This window comes from Cetorhinus maximus, chromosome 11 (assembly GCF_964194155.1).
Source record: "Cetorhinus maximus chromosome 11, sCetMax3.hap1.1, whole genome shotgun sequence".
NCBI classification, from domain to species: Eukaryota; Metazoa; Chordata; class Chondrichthyes; order Lamniformes; family Cetorhinidae; genus Cetorhinus; species Cetorhinus maximus.
Window position 1 is genome coordinate 96701797 of NC_135889.1, and position 27605 is coordinate 96729401.

General features: G+C 41.5%; 1 protein-coding gene across 1 annotated transcript in view; it reads right to left on the minus strand.

Moving 5' to 3' along the window:
* LOC144686788 (low-density lipoprotein receptor-related protein 1-like) overlaps positions 1-27605 on the minus strand; it is a 1926687-nt gene that overhangs the window by 814991 nt on the left and 1084091 nt on the right. The window contains exons 19-21 of the mRNA XM_078552493.1: positions 18026-18106; positions 13254-13421; positions 8218-8400 (exon numbers count right to left, since the gene is read on the minus strand). Of these exons, the coding sequence (XP_078408619.1) occupies positions 8218-8400; positions 13254-13421; positions 18026-18106 (432 nt within the window). The remainder of the gene's footprint in view (positions 1-8217; positions 8401-13253; positions 13422-18025; positions 18107-27605) is intronic.

A 27605-nucleotide genomic window follows, 5' to 3' on the forward strand; every position in this document is an offset into this window, starting at 1 on the left:
TGTTACAATAGTGAAAGGATTCCATAGGTTAGGCATAAAGAAGGTGTTTCTACTTTTAGCGAAAATAGAGACTAGGGCCCGGATTTTCGCTGAGTCAGGTCTACTTGGGAGTCTTTTAAAAATGGCGGGCAGAACCCGATTAGAAGGATTTTGGCCCCTATTCCCCTTTTCCAGTTATTTTTTCCAGCACAGGATAAGGATGTGGGTAGCCCACCTGCATGCAACATCCATGCCCCTGCTGGCTCTATTGCAGGGATGGGCAGTCCAACCCCCAACACCCTGCAGGTTTTGTGGAGCCAGGCCCCTTCGGTTAGAATATGTGGTTCTCAACACTTCAAAGGACTCAAGAACCAGTCCCAAGTGGGGAATGAAAAAAAAAATAATCACCTACTTCTGGAATTATTTCATTGGCAGGATTTGAAATATAAAAAAAAATCGGTTCTTTCAGTTTTAATAGTTAGATGCTGCATCATAAGTTGTGTGTGTTTTTACTGCAGTGATTGATAGTAGCATTCTATCCTGCAAAGGTAAGTTGACCATTGTGTATGTGCTGAGATGCATTAGAGTACCTTTTCCATTAGGAAAAGTGCTATTATGCATTCAAAACTGAAGAAGACAGTTCTTGGGAACTCTCAGTATCACAATTTGAAGTGATTTAAATGTTCACAACCCATTAAAAGTGAAACAAATCTGCTCTACAGCGATCCCTTAGAGAGAAAAAAAAGACACCAGCTCCTGGAGTGTACTGATTGACAGGCATCTGGTGTGGCTTAGGAAAAAAACATATTTTTTTACAATTTCAATAGGCTTCATTGTTTGTGAGCTGTCATGGTTTGTTATAACAGCTGAGCCCATTATGCATGCTTGGCTGAGTTTCAGAAGTTACAGATCACCAAACTTAAATCTATATAGAAACTGGATTTATATTTATTTTTATACACCTTGGATAAACAATGACAAATTTGCTTCTCTGAATTGGATGTTTTAAAAAAGGACAACAGTATATGCAATGTGTTTGTACTGCCATGCAAACTGATAAAGACTTGATATCAAGTATTAGATTATCATAGCAATTATATTGGTCCAAATCTTCCTGTATCCATAAAGTTAAAATCTGGATTTAAGTTAAGAAATATGCGGCAGGACCTAGCAGAAATCCTGACGCGCACACATGTGCTGAAATTGTTGGGAAGTTTAAACTTCCAATGGGTTGATTTCCAATGCCCTGGGATGCTCCACAAGAGTCACTGACAGTGAGTTATATGTCAGAGACTTGGGGCCAGATATGAAGGACTTACTGGATATTTAATGGATATGTCTCTTTGGTTAATACATGGTCTAACACAGTGATTAGCCAGTGTAACTGAACTGAGCACCACAATTGATCCCCCCATCACTCCCTTGACCCAACCCGACTACCCTACTGACCCGACCCAGCTACCCGCTTGACCCGACTTGACAACCCCCCCCGCCAGCAACCCCCCTGATCCAACCAGACTACCCCTCACCTAACTGCTTTACTGACCCAACCCAACTAGCCCTCAAGCAACAAACCTCCAACCTGTCTCAACTATCCCCCCACCCAACTGTCCCCCTGGCCTGACTCAACTACTCCCCACCCGAATACCTAGTCTAATTCAGTGATCAGCCAGTGTAACTGAAACGAAAACAATAAATGACCCTGCCCCCAAGTCAAACCAACCCCTACTCCCCCCCCGCCCCTCCTCCCCGACTTAACCTGTCTACCCACTCACTCATTCACTCGCCAACTGTGTTGACCCAATGATGCTTTAGCTGAGATTGGAAGTCCTGGCTGAAAAATTGCAAGAAGGTCGTGTTTCAGAAACCTTCATGGGGAGCGTCAATATGCGCAGTATCAATGCTGACCAGAATATCTGGGCCATAGTATTCTTCGGATTAATGCAACATAAGTTTAATTTTGTCATTACTGCCATTTTGCCTGTTAAAGTACTCCAATGGTACACAATTTTCCATAGCAAAAGTATTTATTTGGATTCATGAAGCTTATGTCATGAAAACCTACTTTATACAAAAAAAAGATTTTTGGATCTACTGGCTGGAAACCATTAATTATTATTTTTTAAGGAACTTAAGCAGCATTTCAGTGAGTTGAGGTGGCAACCAAAGATGGTTACACTATTTGCATCACTGCACCTTCCACATTTCAGCACCATTGAGATGGAGTCTACCTGTCTGCAATAATCCATCAAAGACAATGACCTCAGGGGAATGTGAATGAACCACGTCCCTGTAAGTTAATATGGAAGTAGGAATTTGGAAAATGCCGAGAAGTGAGGCATAATTTTTAAGTAATTTAGTCAATGTAAGATTCTGATCTATGGAGGACATATAAAGAAATGTCAATTGTCATAAAAACTTAGGTCAGGAAATATTCTGACCTTTAGCTGATTGGAAGCTTGGAGGAGCATTTTTGACTTCCAAACTTTATAAAATACGATAACAGCAAAGATAAAGAACTATATTATGTTAACTATTTCAGCTAAAGGGTCTCCTGCTTAATAAACCACAATGTCATGAATAGGGGATGTATAAGTTTACAATACAGTAATGGACAATAATGAAATAATGGTAAACTAATCCGGTCAATAATAAAATAATAAGGTGAGGTTTCACCCTACTCAAGGGTAAACTAATCAGTTACCTAATACAGCACAGGGCTAGACACAAAGGGTATACAAATAAAAGACTTGTGACCCTCAACACACAACCAAGAGAAGAGGAGATACAGTATGATCAACAAGGGCACAGCAACAACAAGAACAGAGTAGGAGACAGCACCCCAATGAACCAGACAGTGCAGAGCTGGCAGTATGTGACCACTGCCTTCCTAAGTGATATTGTGTTATACTAATTGTACTTTTACTTAATAAACTTACTACTGCTTATACCAAAGGCCTTGTACCCAGAATGGTCAGTGACTAGTCAGGACTAAAGGTCCCAAACATCGACTCAAACTTACATCCCCTATTCCTTTAGCACAGCACCCAGCTTCTCAACTGGGTACTCATCCAGCTGGAGACAAATCATTAAACATAATCACTTAAACAATAGGACCCTGGCTAATCTAATCAGACATGATATAATCAATCTACAACTGGAATACACTGGCCATAACCTTATTTGGATCCCTGGGAAGTTGGTGAGAGAAGGTCATGTGGCAACCCAATCTTTTATGGATTTTAAGCACCTGTTTTCTCTGCAGGACAAGCAGCTGGGATGCTGAAAGAACAAGGACCTGAATAGGTTCCTTCTTCTCTCTGTCTCCACCCAATTTGTAAGTTTTTGAACCCTGCCTGCTGATTGTGACCACTCCAGATGCTGCAGGTAGAGCTTTTGAAAGAAGTCAACCCAGCGTGACTGACTCCAGAAGAGCAGATAAATCATCCATCTGTATCTTTAAACCGCCTTGACGCTAGAAGCACCAGGGCTACCGAGTGAAAGCAGCATGACCACCAAATTCAGCTTGAAGCTAGCCAAGTCACCAGCCTCTTCAAACTGTATACCCCTGTAATTTTACCGGACTCGAACTTTCTTAATCAAGAAAACTCAGGAAAACCTGTCTGATTTGTGTCTTTCATGATCATAATGTGTAAACAGTTAAACACTCACTGAATTGGCAAGATTTTCCATTTTAACAAAAATAAAACAATTACATCAAATGAGGACAGGGAAAAGAGGGGAATCAATTGACCCCCTCCTCACCTGACCATAACACTTAACATGTAACAAATAAAATCAGATATCAAATTAATTTGTTTGGAAGCATTTTTCCTGTATTATTTAATTAATTCCTTCTTTATTATTTTATATGTGTTTTGTAATCAGTTTAATTTCATACCAGGTAGGAAGGTGTTAACTTGTCTAAATGGACAAATTATATTGCCTTCACCTTGGTAACAAGTACTGTGTGTTGAAGGCACATGGCCAAGTTGCCATGGATCCCTGAATCCTGTGCAATTTATCTCTTGGTCTTATGACCTAATGGAGAGAGCTAGCAACAGTCTTTTTATGGAGGACGGTTTTGTTTGGAGAATGAAAAGACCAGAAATTAGAAGGATATAAGATAGCGTCAAAGCAGTGCGTTTTAAAAGGAAGGGAAGAAAATCTACGGGGAGTGCTGCACAAGCTGATGGAAACAGCTTTGGCTTCCTCTTAGCTAAAGCAATAGTCCATAGCAGGGCAATAATGAGAAACTATTTTGGATGCGACACAGTCAAGAATTAGGTGCCCTCAGGCTGTTTCCTGAGAGGCAGGTTGGAAAAGGACCTCTCCCTTATGAACCAGGAATTGATTTTTAAAAATCTGGAAAAAAAATTGCTTTAAAAATTAAAGGTTTTGGCCAAGGAAGATTCTATAGAAATAGAAGAGTTTCCTTTTGGCACTCGCATATACAGAGTATATCAAATTTAGACAAATACTTCATTGCTTGTTACATTTATCATGCATTTTATGAATAAATACATTTTAGCTAGACTTTTGCTTGGGCTTTCATTGCAAGATGGTGGTGTAGTGGTAATGTTACTGGACTAGTAATGCAGGAGCCCAGACTAATGTTCTGTGGAAGGGGTGAGCTGGTAGAATTTAAGTTCAGTTAATAAAATCTAGAATTGGAGGTTATTCTTGGTAATGGTTACCGTGAAACTGTCACTAATTGTCGTAAAAAGCCTATTTGGTTCACTAATGTCCTTTAGGGAAGGAAATCTGCCATCCTTATCTGGTCTGGCCTACCCGACACATGACTCCAGACCCACAGTAACTTGGTTGACTCTAAACCGCCGATCTAGCAAGCCACTCAGTTTAAGGGCAGTTAGGATTGGGCAACAAATGCTGGCCTTACCAGTGATGCCAACATCCCATGAAGCAATGATTAAAAACTAGACCAGATGTATGCTACAATTGGGATGAGCAACTAGGTAAAAGAACTGCATTGTTCAAACACATTGAAGAGTAAGGCATAGAAATTACTGTCAACATTAAGGTTTAGCTCTTTAATCTACATTTTCTTCAGTCAGAAAAGAATTCTGTACGCGAAGACACTCAATTCCATTGATATCGACCAGGTAATGGTAAAATGGACGACAAGCAATACTTCTCAGCTTCACGTGTGATGCATTTTTTCTGTCCGTGTAATTTAGTTCTTGAAACTGAGCCAGTATCTGTTGCCAAAGGAAGTCCTCAGGAACCAACTGATTTTCTCAAAGGTTTGTTCTGTATATGTGGCGCAATAGGGATTACATTCAGTCAGCCTCTGGCACTGAATATGAACAGCAGAACAAACGAGACTGCCAGAGATGTAAGGTGGTGTGAAGGCATATAGAGTAGAAATTTGTATAACTAATGCCTGTTGGCGATCTTGTGGCACAGTGGGTAGCATCTCTGCGTCTGAGCCAAAAGCTCCGGGTTCAAGTCCCACTCTAGGACTTGATGGCCATAGGAGATGTTCATAATATGGCCAAACAGGTTGATTATCAGCCTGTAAATCTTCCCAACATGCCTAAGGCAGGCAGTAAGAGTGGGAGAGTCTCTTGGTCAACCATGCTTAATGTGGAGTGGCGCCCCTCAAGCTATAGCCTCTGGTGACAAGTTAACAATGGAAACAGATATGAGCATGTGCTTCACCTGCCTCATGCATCTCTAGGTGCAGGAGGAGAATCAAGAAGAATGCCAATTGAAAGGCCTCTCTACAAAATTTGCTCCCAATGAACAGCACTAAAAAGTGACAGAACCCCAGGACCAGATGTCTTCCATTCCAGGGTTTTAAAAGAAGTAGATGAGAACATTGCAGATGCCCTAACTACAGGGAGGGATTTTCTAGTCCTGCCCACCGCCGGGGTCATCCAGTCCTCCTGAAAGTCAATGGACTTTTGGCTGGGCCGCTGTATCTGCCATGGCAGGTCCTGCACGATGGACCGGGAAAATTCCAGCCATAATCTTTCAAAGTTCTCAACTTAGGAAGCATTCCTTTAAATTGGAAAATTGTACATGTCATTAAATTATTTAAGGAAGATGACAGAGGAAAACCAGGGAATTATAGACCAGTTAGCCTAACATCTGTTGTTAGGAAATTACTGGACTATATAATTGGGGAAATTTTCAGCTAATCAGCGAGAGCCAGTAAAGGGTAGACCCTACCTGATCAACTTGATTGACTTTTTTGAGGAGGTGACTAAAGTGACCGATGGAGTAATATCTATGGAAGCTATGGGCAGAATTTTGCCCTTGATGGGCGGGCGGGCCCCACCGACTCGGCAGCAGGCGGGCAGCCGATCGCCGCCGCCGAAATGGGCCCCGCTGCCATTTTAAGTGGGCGGGCCAATTAAGGCCCCACCAGCATGTCGCCCGATGGGAAGCGTTATGCGCTTCCTGAGTGGGCGTGGGGAGGGGCGATTCCCCAACTGCCAGAGTGCGCTCTTTCACGCATGCACGTGAAAGAGTGCACAGCTCCCTGAGGCAAAGTGCTGTCTCAGGGAGATCACTGAAAACCAGTGAAACTTTAAAAACAGAAAAATGAAAAAATCATGAACATGTCCCTCTCATGTGAAAATGCTGAAGCATTGATTCAAGTTTCCATTTTATGTAGACACTTACAAAATGATGTCCCCCAGTTACACCATTCAACACCCATCACTCTGTTCTCAGCTTGTCTGAAATTAAGTTGACAATAAGCCGATGACATGAAGATAGGTCGGAAAATAAGTTGTCAAGAGGAGGCAAAGAGTCTAAAAGGGATATAGGCAGAATTTTACAGCCCCTCCCACTGGTGGGATTTTTCAGACCCACTGAAATCAATGGATTTTTGAATGGCTCGCTACATTTTGCAGACCAGCCCCTGCCATAACAGGGCGGTAAAATTCTACCCATAGGTAGGTTAAACAGGCAAAAATTTGGCAGATGGAGTATAATGTGGGAAAATGTGAACTTGTCCACTTTGGCAGGAAGAATAGAAAAACATATACTATTTCAATGGAGGGAGATTGCAGAACTCACTGGCACAGAGAGATCTCCTGGTGTTCTGGTACATGAATCACAAAAAGTTAGTATTCAGGTACAGCAAGTGGAATATTGGTGTTTATTGTAAGGGGAATGGAATATGAAAGTAGGGAAGCTTTACTGCAACTATACAGGGTCTTGGTGAGACCACATCTGGAATACTGAGTAGTTTTGGTCTCCTTATTTGAAAAAGGATATTATTGCATTAGAAGCAGTTCAGAGAAGGTTCACACGACTCATTCCAGGGATGAAGGGCTTATCTTATGAAGAAAGGTTGAACAAGTTGGGCCTTTACCCAAAGGAGTTTAAAAGAACGAGATGTGATCTTTTATAACATGTAAGATCCTGAGAGGACTTGACAGGGTGAATACCGGGAAGATGTTTCCTCTTGTGGGGAGACCAGAACTAGGAAACATAGCTTAAAAATAAGAGATCTCCCTTTTAAGACGAAGGTGAGGAGAAGTTTTTTCTCTCTGAAGGTCATTGGTTTGTGGAATTTGCTTCCTCAGAAAACAGTGGAGGTTAGGACATCGAATTTATTCAAGGCTGAATTAGATAGATTTTTTGATAGACAAGAAGTCAAGGGATATGGACCAGAAACAAAGTGGAGCTGAGACCAGAATCAGACCAGCCAGAGAGTGGTTAATCTATGGAATTCATTGCCACAGAAGGCTGTGGAGGCCAGGTCATTGAGTGTATTTAAGACCGAGATAGATAGGTTCTTGATTGGTAAGGGGATCAAAGGTTACGGGGAGAAGGCGGGAGAATGGGGTTGAGAAACTTATCAGCCATGATTGAATGGCGGAGCAGACTCGATGGGCCGAATGGCCTAATTTCTGCTCCTATGTCTTATGGTCTTATGGTCTTATGATCTTATCAAATGATGGAGCAGGCCCGAGAGGCTGAATGGCCTACTCCCTCTCCATTGTTACTTCCTATGTTCCTAATAGATTCTGCAACTCTACCCATGAACTTTCCATCATGCTACTTCTCTCCTGAAAACCCTTTTTCTTAAATCCTGGTTTCAGCCACCATCCGTACTTATTCTTCCACTACTGTTTGGCGTTACTTTCTATTCTGACGCACTTCAGAATGTTTGTCACTTTAAAGATGCTAAAGAAGTGGAGGTTGTTGAGACAAGATTACCATACCTTGACGCTAGTGTGGTGCATTATTGTGTCATACCTGTGTCTTTACATTTAAACTCTGAGTGGGAGTCACAGGTTCTTGTGTTTCCTTCACAGCTGTTTTCGTCACTGCCATCTTCACAGTCCCAATCGCCATCGCAATGCCATCGTAGTGGAACACAGTTGCCATCCAGATAACACTGAAACTGTTTTCTGTGACAACCACCAGGTGGCCTTGTGGCTGTAGGGGCAATACAAACACTACATTTACCAATTAATGCAATTATTTGAGAAAAAGTGATACAATTATATTAATTGTACTTTCTTCAGTACTTTAATATTTCATATTTTACTGAATTTCTCTAGCACCCTTTGTGTCGTGAATCCACATTCAAGGCATAATGTTTAACTGTTTTGTGGTCTGGTTAATACTGGAGTACCATATCAAAATTGAATGCTTCAGTAGAGCTTCATTAGTGCTGGAGTTGAACGATTAATTAGATGCAGCATTAGAAACCACAAATGTTAATTGAAACAAAAGTGTTCACTACTTACAAATAAATCTCAGGTATGGCTAATTCTACAAGCCAGAGCAATACATGTTTGGAAAAGAGCATTTTTAAAAAACTGAATTCTATGTTTTCTGATGTTTTACAAGGCACAATAAAACAGATTGAATAATGATTTCAGAACTCTGAGGCACTTACTAATAATGGAAAAAAATAACAGTTGTTAACTTGCTCTATTTAGAGAAAAAGGGCGCATCTTTTCTCCTTGTCTATTGGTAATAGCCAACAGGCTGCTTTGCGAAACTGTTATAATGAAACCTGCCCAAGTTTGGCCCATGATGACTTTGAGAGTGAGACTCAGGCAGCATTATGATGTCTAAAATAGCCTCCAATGTCAATGATTGAGCAGAACAAGAAACTAATTAAGTAGAGCTAAAAGTTGTGTAAAGTAGAAATGCCTTGTTCTTTGCAAATGTGACAAACAACATAATCTTTTAAAGGTGGAACCAATCATTCATACATGAACCTGCATAAAGTCCATTCATTTGTATACCACATATAGAAACATAGAAAATAGGAGCAGGAGTAGGTCATTTGGCCCTTTGAGCCTGCTCCGCCATTAAATATGTTCATGGCTGATCCTCTATCTCAACGCCGGACTCATGTGCTCTCCCCATATCCCTTGATGCCTTTAGAGTCCAGAAATCTATCTATTTCCTTCTTAAATATGTTCAGTGACTTGGCCTCCACAGCTTTTTGTGATAGAGAATTCCATAGGTTCACCAATCCTTGAGTGAAGAAGTTTCTCTTCATCTCAGTCCTAAATGGCCCGTATCCTGAGACTGTGACCCCTTGTTCTAGACACCTCAGCCAGAGGAAGCATCATTTCTGCAATCAATCTGTCCATCCCTATCAGAATTTTATACGTTTCAATGAGATCCCCAGTGAATACAGGCCTACTCGGCCCAATCACTTCTCATACGACAACCCTGCCATCTCAGGAATCGGTCTGGTGAACCTTGGCTGCACTCCCTCTATGGTAAGTATATCCTTTCTTAGGTAAGGAGACCTAAACTGCACAATACTCCAGGTGTGGTCTCACCAAGGCCCTGTATAGCTGCAGTAAGACATCTGTACTCAAGTCTTCTCTCAATGAAGGCCAACATATCATTTGCCCTCTTAACTGCTTGCTGCACCTGCATGTTTGCTTTCAGTGCTTGGTGTACAAGGACACCCATGTCCCTTTGCACAACATTTCCCAATCTATCACCATTTAAATAATACTCTGACATTCTGTTTTTCCTAACAAAGTGGATAACTTCACACTTATCCACGTTGTACTGCATTTGCCACGTATTTGTCCACTCACTTAACCTGTCTAAAGTTCCTTGAAGCCTCTTAACATCCTCCTCATCACTCACACTCATTCATAGCCTTCCTCTCCATGGAATGGAAAATAAAGCATTATTCTGTGATATTCCAATGATGGATTGGTTCTCCCTGCATTCACAACAGATCTTTCTCATTGTGGAAATCCCCAAATCATCTAAATGGGGATTTGTGAGTGATTAATTCAACTTGATGGAGCACAACATGCTGCTCTGTTATTTAACTGGTTGAGAGCCAGTGAAAATTTTGAGCCTGATAAATGAAATATTTCAATAATGTAAAAATATTCTTGAAAATCAGCTTCATTTTTAGTTTAAATGCATGTACTGTAGATATTCTATATGGAGTCTGTAAATTAATTTATTTCAAAATCAGCATTCATGGTATAGACATTTCATAAATAAATATTTTAACATATTACCAACTGCTATTTATCCATTTCTTAAGCACTTATCAAAGTGGAAAATTTCAATAGTTCCAGGCCTAACATCAGATGTTTTCAACTTGTTGTACGAACAGTAAAGCATTGTGAATCAGCAATCTGTCCCAGGAACCATCTGACTTTCACTTCCAATGATTCTGACAAAAATGAAAATTGGGCGCTTTCTATAGAGTTGACCAATCCATAATGCCAATTCTATCAATGGGTATCAAATGGAAAACCTATGTCAACATTTCCAAGACAGTGCTCAAAATCCCCGAAAAGGAGGCAAAACCCATGTTGATTAACAGTAGGAAGTAACAACTTGCTTTCCATGCTTACAATAGTCACTATTAGAACAAAAATAAATTATTAAGAAAAGTGCATATAGATTTGTGGTCTGAGAGCTAGGATGGAATGCTGTATGGCAATATATTTGTGGCTAATTAATGGTACTTAAGAGCATCCTTCTGTCGCCACCAGGATTTTACCTGCCGTGGGAGAGGTCACTGCCAAGGCTCCAGCCTGACAGATAAAACTGGTGGATTGGTGGCTGAGCAAGGGGGTGCGGGATGTCTCCCTTTTTTTTAACCCCATGCCCAATGAAGGCTGCACCCCTCTTCCCCCTGCCGAGGCATTTCCCCACCCAATGTTTTTCCTTCCTCACTGCTCTGTCCACTCCAGCACTCCAACCCCTGGCCAGGGCATGCCAGCCCAGCCCCTGCAGCGAGACCCTGGACTCACCCGGTGGTCTGGCTCCATCGCAACACAGATTCTTTGAAAACTCGCTGCAGCCACCAGTACCGGTGGCACTGCTTGCACAAGAGAGCTGCGGGCCATTTGATTGGCCAGCAGCTCTCGGAGGCAGGGCTGCCTCCCCAGTGAGGGCAGAAGGCCTGCCTCAAGGCAACTAACAGCCAGAGATCTGTAAATTGTCTGCAGGGTGAGCCGACCAATCTGGGGTGGCCTCGCTCCAGACATTTACAGGGGGTGATGCGGAGTGGAACATCACCAACATAAAATTTAGCCAATAATTTAAATATGCCTGGTAGAGAACAGTTTCTGCATTACCTAACCTATCTATAGTGGAGTTATTTCTCATTGTCTGCCCGGAAATATTCTCCTTTCAATTTTGAAGTTATGGGATGATGGAATACTCAGTCAGGGGGTGGGCGACTATTTTCGATTAACTCATGAGAAAGACCTTAATCGATGCTATATAAGTGGAGGTTGTTGAACTTTTAAGTTCAGCATTCCTAAGTTATTTTTGTCTTCACTCATATGGTAAAATTGACATTAACAGATTTCAGTGGGTGCCTTCTGTTTATTTTGTTGAAATAATGAATTTAAAAACAAATTTTGTTCCATGGATTCATCATATAGCTGAGGTATCATTATAAATTTTGAAAAGATTTGTATCGTTATACGTATTAGCAATTTTGTTTTCTATAATCAAGAAGTGCATTGTTCCTTCTCTTAGCAATCGCTAGGCATTGTGGTTGTTTGATAGGATTCACTTATTTTAAAATATCTTCAAATATAATGGCATTCAACATATGAACACAAATATTGGGTGAATCACAAGGGTCATTTGGATCAGAAATCCAGCTCTTTGTAACAGAACTAGGACAGTCTGTATGATCGTGAATTTAATCCACTGTGGGGGGAAATATCAACAACTGCTTTTAATAAGATTCTATTCTGGATGGTTAGTAGATTGCATAGTCCAAAAAGTCTTTTGGTCACTACTCCTACTTGAAGGTTATGCACATGCCAGTTTTGTATTCACATTTGGAGTTAAATATGCAGCTTATATCTACATTATATATGTTCTTGGGCATTTTATAGATCTCAAAATCTTGTCCTCTCTCAATCTTCATAACTAGCTAGAAGTATGTGCTGATTCTATTCTTAACATATGAATCAGGAGCAGGAGTAGGCTATTCGGCCCCTCGAGCCTGCTCCGCCATTTGGCTGATATGATTGTGGCCTTTACTTGCCCATCTATCCCATATACCCTTTGACTGCCTTGATAGTCAAGAATCTATCTAACTCAGCCTTAGAAATATTCAATGACCCTCCCTCCACTGTTCTCCGAGGCTAATTCCAGAGGCTAACAACACTCTGTGAGAAAAAAATTCTCCTCATCTTTGTCTAAATGGGAGACTCCTTATTTGTGCTCACTCACTTGACCTATCTATATCCCTTACGTCCTCTCACCCATCTTTGTGTCTTCAGAAAATTTGGCAACCATGCATTTGGTCCCTTCCTCCAAGTCATTGATAGAAATTGCAAATAGTTGAGGCCCCAGCACTGGTCCCTGTGGCAATCTACTCATAGCATCTTGCCAACCCAAAAATCACCCATTTACCCTGACCCCTGTTTCCTGTTAGCTAACCAATCCGCTATGCATGCTAATATGTTACCCACTATACCATGAACTCGTAATTTGTGTAGTAACCTTTAAGTGTAGTAACCTTTGATGTGGCACTTTGTCAAATGCCTTCTGGAAATCCAAGTACACCACACTATTAACTTTGCAGATAGATTTGTGACTTAGGTTTTGCTGAAATGATATTTGTGGTGACAAATTGTTACAAAGGCTACTTCTCTCCTCCCCTCACTGGTGCACCACAAATTAAATGTAGTCTAACAATTTGAGAGAGGCAAGTGCATGACAACATTTGTATCACAGTGAGCGTTTTGCATATTTCTGATTTGCCCCTAGATATTACAGCTTTTGAAATGTACAATGCAATCATTTAGCACACAAACCTGGTTCTGTACAGTTAGCATGGGTTTCATCGCTAAAATCACCACAGTCGTTGTCTCCATCACAGATCCAGTGCTCAGGAACACACCGGCCGTTGTTACACTTGAACTGAGTGTTCGTACAAGAAGGAGAACAGCCTGTCTCATCACTGCCATCCCCACAATCATCATCTGTAACAAATACAACACCATTAAAAGTACAAAGTTTTCAATCATAGGTCACAGATGGTTAATAAAAATGCCTAATGGCCATCAACACTGAATCCCATGAAGAATGGCAGTTGCGGGAGACATGCAAGTTTATAATAAGTTTAGAAAAAAATCTCTTCTTTCTCAAAGACCAGTATCCTTGCTAAAGCACTAGTTCCATAGGTGACTGTAATAGTCCTGTACCTTGTCCAACTTATTATTTTCATATGTAATCCTAGAGCGCAGGCTGTTTGATGTTGAGACATCACAGCCTACCCTGATCCTGTCCTCACTCAACATTTAGACACATGCAAACTAATTAGCAATGATTCCCTAATGCAGGAGAGTGCTGAGGCCAATTCTAGCAATGCAATATGCCCTGGGCAAGATGAACTAACTCAGCACTAAAGACAGCTCCATCCTATGATCTTCTGGGCAATGTTTCAGCATAATTCTTGGTGGTGTAAACCATCAAGATAGTTGATAATAATTCCAAGCAGAACCTAAAGGAACCTAGCAGCTTGCAGTAAATACCATTTCATTTTTAAACGAGCAGTTTTTTTTGCATCAAAAAGAGTTACATGGACAGCAGCTATCAAGATGAAGTTGCATCATTAATCCTTTGAAATACAGACTTGGGGCAGAATCTTCTGCTCTCATTGGTGGCGAGTTTGGAGGCAGGAAGGGCATGTAATTCGGCTGGGTGGTGGCATGTTAGAACCCCGCCCCCTTCTCGCCTCCACCAGAATAGCCTCTTCCTATGTTGTAATGCTTCCATAAGTGTGATCAAGACACTTCAAACGTTTCTAACTTTTGGAAGCTTCTTTTAGAGATTTCAAGTATCATTTCTAAAATGCTTTTAATTGCATAATTGCATAGAATTTACAAAACAGTAATAAGCCATTCAGTCCATGTTCACCCTTTGTAATTTTAAAGACAACCAGCAGGCCTCCCCTTAATTTCCCATTTTTCAAAGAAAAAAAGCCCCAACCTATTCAATCTTTCCTGATGGTCACACCCTTTCAGTTTTAATAACACCCTTCTAAATCTTGTCTGCACTTCCTACAGTGCTTCAATATCCTTCCTGTAGCATGAAGTGCAGTTACTGCTCACAGTACTCCAAGTGTGATCTAATCAAGGTTCAATATGAAGATGGCATTGCCTCCCTGTTTTGTATTCTATTCATACTATGACGCTCTCGCTGCTTCCATTTCAGAACATAGGAACAGGAGTAGGCCATTCAGCATCCTGCTTGTTCTGCCATTCAATCAGGGCTGATCTATATCTCAAATCCATTTACCCACCTTTGATCCACATCCCTTGATATTTTTACCTCATAAAAATCTGTCAATCTCAGTTTTGAAAGTTTAAATTAAACCAGCAGTCACAAACTTTGGAAAGAGGCTATTCCATATCTCTACTACCCTCTGTGTGAAAAAATCCTTCCTTGTGTCTCACCTAAATGGCTTAGCTCTAAATCTAAGATTATGTCCCAACGCTATTGATTCCCCTATCGGAGGAAATAGTTTCTCTGTATCTATCCCATCAGGTCCTTTTACCATTTTAAACGCCTCAATTAAATCAGCCCACTATCTTCTAAATTCAAGGGAATACAAGCCAAACGCATGCAATCTGTACTCATAACTTAACCCTTTGAGCCTTGGTATCTAATAACTATTATACTGAAACCTTTGGAAAATACATTTTAAATTGTAATGTCACTAGGCCAGAAGCTCTGAGGAGTGGCAATCACAGTCGGATTGCCACTCCGCTCCTTTTCACTTATGCTAGAATTCAGCCGCACCTTTCTTGCCCGCCCTTCTGACTCACGCCAGGTGAGAAAAGTACAAAATAGTGGGTTCCTGAGGCCTTCTGTCAAGTGGAGCAGTGTCGGGGGAAGTGAAGCCATACCCCCTTTTTGACGGCGCTACCTGCGGTAAAGCAGGTAAGTTTAAAGAGCCCAGCCACTTTGACAAGCCAGGGAGAAGGTAAGTGTGTAATATAAGTGAGTAGGATGTGGATGGGTGGGGGGGCAAGGGAGAAGGGTCGGGGGTCGGGAGGGCGGTTGGAGGGGGTTGGGGGTGTTGTTGGGATGGTGGGGGGTAGCCAGGGGGTCTGGGGAGGTAGTCAGGTGTCAGGAGGTCCTGTTGGGGTTGGGGATGGGGGGGGGTGGGAGGGTAGGGGGGGAGGAGTCAGAGGTTGGGGGGTCAGGGAATGGAGAGGTCGGAGGTCAGGGGTGGGGGGCCTGAGGGGGTCGGGGGAGGGGTGAGGAGGGTAAGAGGTCGGGGGTAATTGTGGATATAGGGGTTTCCCATGGGGGTTGGTCTGGGTGTTTACAATAGTTAACCAGAAGATAGAAGAAGTTTTAATTCTTCTAACTTTTTCTGAGTAACTATTGGTGTAACTTAGAAACATAGGAACATAGAAACTAGGAGCAGGAGTAGGCCATTCGGTCCTTCGAGTCTGCTCCGCCATTCATTATGATCATGGCTGATCATCCAACTCAATAGCCTGCTCCTGCTTTCTCCTCATACCCTTTGATCCCTTTTGCCCCAAGAGCTATATCTAACTCCTTGAAAACATTCAATGTTTTGGTCTCAACTACTTTCTGTGGTAGCGAATTCCACAGGCTCACCATTCTTTGGGTGAAGAAATTTCTCCTCATCTCAGTCTTAAATGGTCTACCCCATATCCTCAGACTGTGACCCCTGATTCTGGACTCCCCCACCATCGGGAACATCCTTCCTGCATCTACCCTGCCTAGTTATGTTAGAATTTTATAGGTTTCTATGAGATCACCCCTCATTCTTCTGAACTGCAGTGATTATAATCTTAATCGACTCAATCTCTCCTCATATGTCAGTCCCACCATCCCAGGAATCAGCCGGGTAAACCTTCGCTGCACTCTCTCTATAGCAAGTACATCCTTCCTCAGATAAGGAGACCAAAACTGCACCTAATATTCCAAGTGTGGTCTCACCAAGGCCCTGTAACAATTGCAGCAAGACATCACTGTTCCTGTACTCGAATCCTCTGGCTATGAAGGCCAACATACCATTTGCCTTCTTTACCGCCTGCTATTACATTTAATTCCCTCATCTAAATCATTAGTATATATTTTGAATAACTGGGGTCCCAGCACTGATCCCTGCGTTACCCCACTAGTCATTGCCTGCCATTCAGAAAAAGACCCGTTTATTCCTACTCTTTGTTTCCTGTCTGCCAACCAATTTTCTATCCATCTCAATACACTACCCCCAATCCCATGCGCTTTAATTTTACATGCTAATTTCTTATGCGGGACTTTGTCGAAAGCCTTCTGAAAGTCCAAATAAGCCACATTCACTGGCTCCTCCTCATCAACTCTACTAGTTACATCCTCAAAACATTTCTGTAGATTTGTCAAGCATGATTTCTCTTTCATAAATCCATGCTGACTCTGTCCGATTCTGCCACTGCTTTCCACGTGCTCAGCTATTAAATCTTTTATAATGGGCTCTAGAATTTTCCCCACTCCCGATGTCAGGCTGACTGGTCTATAATTCCCTGTTATCTCTCTGCCTACATTTTTAAATAGTACGGTTACATTAGCTACCCTCCAATCTGTAGGAACTGTTCCAGATCTATAGAATCTCGGAAGATGACCACCAATGCATCCACTATTTCTCAGGCCACTTCCTTAAGGACTCTGGGATATAGGTTATCAGGCCCTGGGGATTTAACGGCCTTCAATCCCATCAATTTCCCCAACACCATTTTCCTACTAATACTAATTTCTTTCAGTTCCTCCCTCTCACTAAACCCTGTGTTCTCCGACATTTCTGATATGTTATTTGTGTCCTCCTTTGTGAAGACAGAACCAAAGTATGTATTTAGTTGGTCAGCCAATTTTTTGTTCCCCATTATAAATTCCCCTGTTTCTGACTGTAAGGGACCTACATTTGTCTTCATCAATCTTCTTCTCTTCACATACCTATAGAAGCTTTTACAGTCAGTTTTTATGTTCCTTGCAAGCTTACTCTCATACCCTATTTTCCCCTTCTTAATCAATGCCTTGGTCCTCCTTTGCTGAATTCTAAACTGCTCCCAATCCTCAGGTCTGTTGTTTTTTCTGGCCAATTTGTATGCCTCTTCCTTGGATCTAATACTATCTCTAATTTCTCTTGTAAGCCATGGTTTGGCCACCTTTCCTGTTTTCCTTTTGCGAAACCATCCAAAGTTTCTGATTCAAACCACTTTTTCGGATGGTTCCCAGCCCAACGCAATTGTCTAGAGGAAGTTAGCACTTCTGGGCAATTGCCGTGAAAACCCTTATCTGGGACCTTTCGAGAGGGATTCCCCAGCCCATCTTCAGGGTATCCCCCAAATTCGACACTGGGGCATTCGGAAGTTATGGCGATATCTGTTGCATCTCTTGTTACAAAATAAAGCAAGAAAACACGCCTCTTAAACAAAAATACCCATGTGACAAAAATGAACGCAGGACTTCAGTCTTCACTTCAAAATCATTATGAAAAATAAGAGATGGTGCATAAAGCACCATTGGAGAATCTCAGTTATGCTTTCAATTTACATGATTCTATTACCTGAATCACAACGCCACTTAACGGTGATGCATCTTCCATTATTACAGGTGAACTGCGTTAGAGGTGTGCAGGTAGGAAATGCTGTTTGAGAGAAAAACATATAAAATTATAATGACAACTTCATGTGCCCTAAAAGTAACTGTCATATATATCAAATGTTTAACAATCTCCAACTAAAACAGTGTTGCACTGCCTAAAATAATTTCATTTTCTTTTTTACTTCCTACATAATTCCTTGCCTATTCTTGCCACAGTTGGTTTGTTTTCAATGACACAAGCTGAGTATTGCTGAAAAAAGAGACATGTTTGAGCTTTTCATCTTGCACTCATCAGGACACTGGCAAGAATACCAAAATAAGGGGGAAAACAACAATTTTTACTGTATGTGAAGAGAGTGCTGATTGATTGGCAAGTGGCATTGCCATGGGGAATGCACTACTGATGGTGACTGACAGTTAACTGCCGAGCATTGTTTGAAATTTAAACCAGGCAGCTTGACCCTGATTGGTCAAGGCTTTGCCCTGAGGAATGAGTTAGCGAATGGCTGTCACTTATTTTATTAAGCTGAAACAGGCACAATGTATGTACATATTCTTTCTGTCTGCAAAGAACAGGGCCCTGTGTATTAATGTATGTAGCTTCCAGTACACACAAATGCGCCACACTGCAAGCCCAACTGACAATCTTAAATTGGTTGCCAGTGTAATTCTTAGCAAAGGTTACCCAATTGTGGAAACTCATCTAATGTTGGACACTGTGTTTGATCTTTGTAAACACAGGCTGGTTTGGTACGGTCTGTACCCTGCCAGTTGCGAACAGAGGATCGTATCAAACAGCTGGAACATGCTGTTTGATATGATCCTCCAGTGTTTGGGACATACGGCCTATGTACCTAGCATCACAATGGCACTGAAATTCATATACGCAAGCTGAGCTGACATCTAAAGTATATAAAAAACATCTTGTATTTATATAGTTCCTTTAACATAATAACATGTCTACAGACTCTTAAGAGGCGCATTATAAAACAGAATTTGACAACAAGCCAAGGAGATAATAAGGTAGATGCCTAAAAATTTGGTTAAAGAGCGAGGTTCTAAGGGATATCTTAATGGGGGAAGAAAAAGGTAGAGAGTCGGCGAGATTTAGGGAGGGAATTCCAGAGCTTAGGGCCTTGACAGCTGAAGGCACGGCCATCAATTAAAATCGGGGTTGCTCAATAGGCCAGAATTAGAGGAACACAGGTATCTAGGAGGGTTGTAGGGCTGGAGGAGATTACAGAGAAAGGGAGGGACAAGGCTGTGGAAGTATTTGAAAACAAAGAAGAGAATTTTAAAATCAAGGCGTTGCTTACCAGGAGCCAATATAAGCCAGTGAACATAGGAGTGATGGGTGAACATGGGTTGGTGCATGTTAGGATTCAAGCAGTAGAGTTTTGGATGACCTCATGTTTACAGAGGGTAGAATATGGCTAACTGTGGGATTTTTCTGATTAACTAGGCATGCTATTTGAGGCTGTGTGCACTGTGAATCCTTTGGCTGTGGTGCTACAGAAAATTTTATAAACTTAATGACACATTTTTCTACCTATACGATGATTTTGCACTCATCATAAACAAAATTGTTTCCATTAACAGATCTCCTACGAACAAAACTGCCACTGAAAGAAGTGGTATGACTGGGTCAATATGCCACTAAAAGAAAGATCTTAGACCATAAGACATAAGAGCAGAAGTAGGCCATTCAGCCCATCGAGTCTGCTCCACCATTCAATGAGATCATGGCTGATCTGATAATCCTCAATTCACCTTCCTGCATTTCACCATAACGCTTGATTCCCTTACTGATTAAAAACCTATCTATCTCAACCTTGAATATACTTAATGACTCAATCTCTACAGCCCTCTGCGGTAAAAAATTCCACAAGTTCACTACCCTCTGAGAGAAGCAATTCCTCCTCACCTCTGTCTTAACTGGGCGACCCCTTACTTCGAGATTATGTCCTCTGCTCCTAGACTCTCCCACAAGGGGAAACAACCTCTCAGCATCAACCTTGTCAAGCCCCTTAAGAATCTTATAAGTTTCAATAAGGTCACCTCTCATTTTTCTAAACTCCACTGAATACAGGCCCAACCTACTCAGCCTCTCCTCATAAGAAAATCCCCCCATACCTGGAATCAACTTAGTGAACCTTCTCTGGACTGCCTCCAATACCAGTATATCTATCCTTAGATAAGGGGACCAAAACTGTTTACAGTATTCTAGGTGTGGTCGAACTAATGCCTTGAATAGTTTTAGCAAGACTTCCTGATTTTTAAACTCCATTCCCGTTGAAATAAAGGTCAACATTCCATTTGCCTTCCCTATTACCTGTTGAACTTGTATGCTAGCTTTTTGTGATTCATGCATGAGGACCCCCAAATCCCTCTGTGTCGCAGCTTTCCAGTCTTTCTCCACTTAAATAATATTCAGCTCCTCTATTCTTCTTGTCAAAGTGCATAACCTCATATTTTACCACATTTTATTCCATCTGCCAAGTTTTTGCCCAATCACTGAACCTGTCTATATCCCGCTGCTGACTCTGTGTGTCATCCTCACAACTTGCCTTCCCACCTATTTTTCTGTCATCCGCAAACTTGGCGATAGTACATTCACTTCCCTCATCCAAATCATTAATATATATTGTAAATAATTGTGGCCTCAGCATTGATCCATTGATCCCTTTGGCATTCCACTAGTTCCAGTAGCCATCCAGAAAATGTCCCCCTTATCCCAACTCTCTGTCTTTTATTAGTTAGCCAGTCCTCTATCCATGTTAATGTCCTACCCCCAACACCATGGGCTCTTATTTTATTATGTAGCCTTATGTGTGGTACCTTATCAAATGCCTTTTGGAAACCCAAATATATTACATCCACTGGTTCCCCTTTATCTATCCTGCTAGTTACCTCCCCAAAGGATTCTAATAAATTTGTCAGGCATGATTTCCCCTCCATGAAGACATGCTGACTCTGCTTGATTATATTATGTATTTCTAAATGCTCTGCTATTATATATCCTTCATGATAAACTCTAACATTTTCCCAATGATGGACATTAAGCTAACTGGCTGAGAGTTACTTGTTTTTTTGTCTCCCTCCCTTTTTGAATAAGGGTGTTACATTGGCAGTTTTCCAATCCTCTGAGACTTTTCCAGAATCTAAGGATTCTTGGAAAATTACTACCAGTGCATCCACTATCTCTGTAGCTACTTCTTTTAATATCCTAGGATGCAACTCATCAGGTCCAGGGGACTTATTGGTCTTTAGCCCCATTCGCTTCCCTAGTGCATTTTCTCTAGTGCTGGTTATTGTATTTATTTTCTTCCCCTCTTTTGCCTTTTGATTATTTAATATCTTTGGAATGCTATTGATGTCATCTATCGTGATGAATGATGCAAAGTATTTATTCAACTCCTCTGCCATTTCCTGGTTCCCCATTATTATTTCCCCAGTCTCATTCTCTTAGGGCCTCTCTCTTCCTTTTAATATATTTAAAGAGGCTCTTACTGTCTGTTTTTATATTACTTGCTAGTTTACCCTCAAAGTTTATTTTCTCCTCTATTTTATTTTGATCATCTTTTGTTGGTATTTAAAACGTTCCCAATCCTCTGGCTTACCACTAATCTTTGCCACATTGTATGCTTTTTCTTTCAATTTGACATTATCCTTAACTTCCTTGGTTAACCATGATTGGTTTATCCCCTTCCTGGAATCCTTCTTCCTCACTGGGATATATCTTTGTTGTGAGCCATGAACTATTTTCTTAAACGTCTGCCATTGTTCATCAACCATCTTTCCTGCTAAACTCCTTTCCCAATCCATTCCAGCCAACACTGCCCTCACTCCATTGTAATTACCCTTACTTAATTTAGCACAGTTGTTTCTGACCCAAGTTTCTTGCTCTCAAACTGAATGCTAAATTTTACCATGTTATGGTCACTGTTTCCTAGGGGATCTTTTACTCTGGATCATTTATTAAATCTGCCTCATTACACATCACCAGACCCAAAAAAGCCGGCTCCCCGATTGGATCCACAACATATTGTTCTAGGAAACTATCCCGAACACGCTCTATGGGCTGGATTTTACTGTCGGCAAGCGGGGGTGGGGGCGGGGCTTGCTTGCCGATGCGTAAAATGACACACGGTGACGTTGTGTGGAACTCCCAATGTCACCGCACCCCATTTAAATTTTCAGGAAGGCGAGGGCGCAGCAAAATCAACTGCGCGCCCGCCAACCTGTCAATGGTCAATCGAGGCCATTGACAGAGCAATTAAAGTAATTAGTTGACCTGCCCGTCCAACTTTAAGGTTGGCGGGCAGGCCAGGAGCCCCAGCGGGAAGTAGAAAAAACATGAAACCTCATCCACAAGCGGGATGAAGTTTCATGTATTTAAAAATTTTAATAAAGTTTTTTTGGAAATTATGGACATGTCCCAACTCATGTGACATGTAAGAGAATTTTTTTTTTCTATTTTTAATATTTTTGAAAGTAGCGGCGATCTCCCTGAGACAGCACTTAGCCTCAGGGAGATGAGTGCGCTCATTTGTGCACATGCGCGAAAGAGCGGACTCTCGATTTTAAGCATTCCCCCCCCGCCCGCATAGGAAAAGAATAGCGCTGCCGTGCGAACATCATGCTGGGCGGGCCTTAATTGGCCCGCCCACGTAAAATGGCGCCTATCGGAAGTGCGCCCGCCCATCAACTTTACCCCCAACGGGGGGAAAATTTAGCCCTATGAGTTCTTGCTCGTGGCTACCTCTGCCAATTTGATTTTCCAAATTTACTTGAAGATTAAAGTCACCCATGACTTAAGTACTGCCTTTTTTACATGCCCTCATTATCTCTAGATTTATTCTCTGTCCTACAGTATAGCTACTGTTAGGGGGCCTATAGACTACTCCACCAGTGTCTTCTTCCCCTTGTTATTTCTCACCTCTGCCCATATGGATTCTACATCTTCCGATCCAAGATAACTGCTTACTATTGCACTTATTCCATTTCGTAATATCAAAGCTACCCCATCACCCTTCCTTCCTGCCTGTCCTTTCGAAAATTCACATACCCCTGAATATTTAGTTCCCAGCTTTGATCTCCTTGTAACCATGTATCCGTAATAGCTATAAGATCATACCCATTAACCTCTGTTTGTGCTGTTAATTCATTTAATGTTTTGCGTTTTTATTGTGTCTTTCACATCCTCGAGATGTCCCAGACCATGTTACAATCACTTAATCTTTTTGTAAGTGTGGTCACTGTTGTTTTGTAGGCAAGCATGTCATTATATTGTACATAGCTGAGGCCCAACACTGATCCTCGAGGTACCCTGCTAGTTATAGCCTGACCAGTTATGTCCAGTTTATTCCTAGTCTCAGTTTTCTGTCCATTAACCAATCCTGAATTCATGCTAATATATTACCCTAATCCCACGAGTTTAAATTTTGTGTAATAACCTCTTGTACGGCACCTTATGAAATGTTTTTTTGAAAATCAAATGTACAACATCCACCGATTCTCTTTTTCCATCTTACTAGTTACAATATCAAATCTGATTTCCCTTTCATACATTCATGTTGAATCTGCTTAATCATATTTTGATTTTTTAAGTACCCATGGCACTAATAATAGCTTCTAACATTTCATCTATCACTGATCTTCGGCGAACTGGCCTATAGTTCCGCATTTTATCTCTTTCTCTATTCTTAAATAGCAGGGCTATGTTTGCTACATTTTAAACCTTGGGAAGTGTTCTAGAATCAGAGAAATTCTGGAAGATCCAAAACCAATGCAACCACTATCACTGCAGCTACCTCTTTTAAAACCCTCCAATGCAGGTCGTCAGGTCCAGGGATTTGCTGCCACCTGGCCCCATTAATTTCTGCAGCACTATTTCTTTACTTAATACTGGTTACCTCCATCTCACTATGAAGATAGATAAGAAGTATTTGTTAACGCTTCTGGCATTTCTTCATTCCCATTACAATTTCATCTGTTTCTACTTCGAATTGCAGCATATTTACTTCTACTAATCTCTTCCTATTTACATACAAGTTGAAACATTAACAATCTGTTAATGTCTTTTGGTAGTCAAAAATTCATGGTCCATAATATGCCAAAATGCCCTTCTGAATCCATTTCTTATCTAGCTTGACAATTGGCAGTCCTTTCGAATCATGCAGTCTTTCATAATTTCATCTGTTTCTACTTCGAATTGCAGCATGTTTACTTCTACTAATCTCTTCCTATTTACATACAAGTTGAAACATTAACAATCTGTTTATGTCTTTTGGTAGTCAAAAATTCATGGTCCATAATATGCCAAAATGCCCTTCTGAATCCATTTCTTATCTAGCTTGACAATTGGCAGTCCTTTTGAATCAAGCAGTCTTTCATAATTTCATCTGTTTCTACTTCGAATTGCAGCATGTTTACTTCTACTAATCTCTTCCTATTTACATACAAGTTGAAACATTAACAATCTGTTTATGTCTTTTGGTAGTCAAAAATTCATGGTCCATAATATGCCAAAATGCCCTTCTGAATCCATTTCTTATCTAGCTTGACAATTGGCAGTCCTTTTGAATCAAGCAGTCTTTCATAGGCCTCTGCATTGTGATATATGGGTGTTGACATTGTTAGTGAACCCACAATGTTCAAATTTTCCATCACAACTAAAGATATGAGCAACCTGCACCATGAATTACGTAATGGTAATTATTTCATGTTTACACCTAGACCTCTGAAGCCAGTTGTCACACTCAGTGGTGTGTTAATATTTAGCTATTACTGTCTTTCTACACATGCTTTAATAGTTCAGTCATCAGGTAGACTGGATTAATGTAAAAGTAAAATACTGTGGATGCTGTATTAATACCCCAACTGCTGAAATAAAAACAAAGTGCCCGAAAAAAACTCAGGAGGTCTGGCAGCATCTGTGGAGAGAGAAACAGAGTTAACATTTTGAGTCCAATATGACTCTTATGGAACTGAGGAGGGTTAGAAATATGATGAGTTTATGCTGTTGCTTAAGGGGGGAGGATCAGGTGGAACAAAAAGGAAGGCCAGAAAAGGTTAGAGGGTGGGGGAGAAAAATACCGAAGATGTCATGGAACAAAAGGCAAAGGGAGTGGTAATGGTGGTCGTTAAGAAACAAGCATTGGTCCACAGTAGGCGTTCTTAGTTGGAATGAAGATCAGCTCTGTTTCAAAGCAGAAACATGAGAACAAGGTACATAGTTGAGGAGGGAAAAAACAAAATGGAGCACAGAGTTCATGGTCTGAAGTTGTTGAACTCAATAGCTTAGAAGGCTATAAAGTGCCTGAACAAAGGGTGAGGTGCTGTTCCTTCAGCTTACATTGGCTTCGCTGGACAATTGCAGAAGGCTGAGGGCAGAAATGTGAGCAAGGTGGTGAATTAAAATGGCAAGCAAACGGAAGGTCGGGGACATGCGATGGTGTTCTGCAAAGCAGTCTGGGTTTGGTCTCCCCAGTGTACAGGAGATCACATTGTAATACACTGGGCTAAACTGAAAGAAGCACAAGTAAATCGCTATTTCACCTGGAAGGAGTGTTTGGGGTCTGGGACTCTTGTTTCTCTCGCCATAGATGCTACCTGACCTGCTGAGTTTTTCCAGCACTTTACAAATTCACAAAGACTGAATTTTTAAACTCCTTCCCTGATTCCTTTCCACCTTCCTCCTTAAATTTGGCAGTACTAAACTCAATCTCATTATGAGGTGCGATTCATCAGCAATTCTGCAGGTGTGGCACCTATTGTCGTGTGAGGGGTGGTTTTATAATGGAAGAGAAAACGTGCTAACTTGATCACTATGGAGTCTCCAGTTAATTTCTTTATACCATTTTTGAATGCTTGAACTGCTGGTTCGGCCAGTCCATTCGAAGAAGGGTGGTATGGTGAAGTTTTTACATGAGTAATATCTTTGAGGCAGATAAACTGTTGAAACTCAGCACTTGTAAATGCCGTGCCATTGTCTGATACCACCACTTCTGGTTGTCCATTGATGGTGAAACTTTGTCGTAGCTTGTCAAATGTAGCAGAAGATGTTGGTGACTTTACCTCATACATGTCCATCCAAGTTTGAGTAAGCATCAACAATAAGGAGAAACATTGTTCCCATAAAAGGTCCCACATAGTCAATATGCAATCGCACCCATGGCCTTCCTGGCCACTCCCACAGGTGTAACTGAGCTGCTGGAGGTAACTTTTGCACTTGCTGACACTGCATACAACTTATCACTAAGCTCTTTATTTCTCCATCCATTCCAGACCATGATAGATAGCTGTGTGCTACGGGGCAGAATCTTCGGCTCGGTGAGCGAGGGCTGGGCCTGCTCGCCAAGGCGTAAAGTGACGCGCAGGGACGTCGGGCATGCGCCCCGACATCACTGCGCATCATTCAGATTTTCAGTTCGAGTCAGCTGCGCACCCGCTGAACTGTCAAAGACCTATTAAGGCCAGTTAACTATCAAATGAAACAATTAACGGAGCTGCCCACCCAACCTTAAGGTTGGCGGGCAGGCGAAGAGCCCAGGCGGCCTTCACATTTATCATGAAACCTCATCCACAGGCAGGATGAGGTTTCATGAATGTTTTTAAAGTCTTGTAAAAATTTTTAATAAAATTAATACACATGTCCCAGCTCATGTGACAGTTCCACATGAGGGGACATGTCTTAAAAAATTTTTTTTACCTTAACTAAATTTTTTTGAACTTAAACTAACCTCTATGCCTCAGGGAGATTTCTGCACTCGTTCGAAAGAGCACAGGCCCTAACTCAGGCAACCCCCCACTGCCTGCACAGGGAGTGCTCAGCGCTTCCGGGTGTGCGTCACGCTGGGCAGGCTTTAACTGGCCTGCCCACGTAAAATGGCGGTGCCCAGCCGATCGCGGACATTCTCCCTATGGTCTTCATTCAGGAAATACCTAGGTGTGCACTATGTAATTTAGTTAACAAAGGCTTTCGTCCTTTTGGAGGAACAATCACTGTGGCTCCCCACAATCCTGGCTGGTTATCTCATATTTTCTGTGAAAATATGGTTTCATTTCATCAGATTCCTGTTCTTGTGACCAACCATGAAGGACTTGTACTCATACTTTGGATAAGACTGGGTCTCGACTTGTCCAATCCCTAATCTCTCTACCACATACCGGTGATGTATCTAAGAAGTTCAATAATAAAACGAGTTCATGAGGAACTGGAACATCCTCATTGTTTTCTTTCAAAGACAAATGGCTAAGTGCATCAGCGTTTACAATCTGATTTCCAGGCTTGTGGATGAAAGTATACTCATATGCTGCCAGAATCAACGCCCATCTCTGTATTCTTGCTGAGGCTATGGGTGGTATAGCCTTGTCCTTGCTGAACAATCCTAGTAAAGGCTTATGGTCTGAAATGATAGTAAAATGACGCCCATGTACATACTGGTGACATTTCTTGACACCAAAGATGATTGACAAGCCATCTTTTTCTATCTGTGAGTATCCTCTTTTCTGCTGTGTTGAGCATTCTTGATACATAT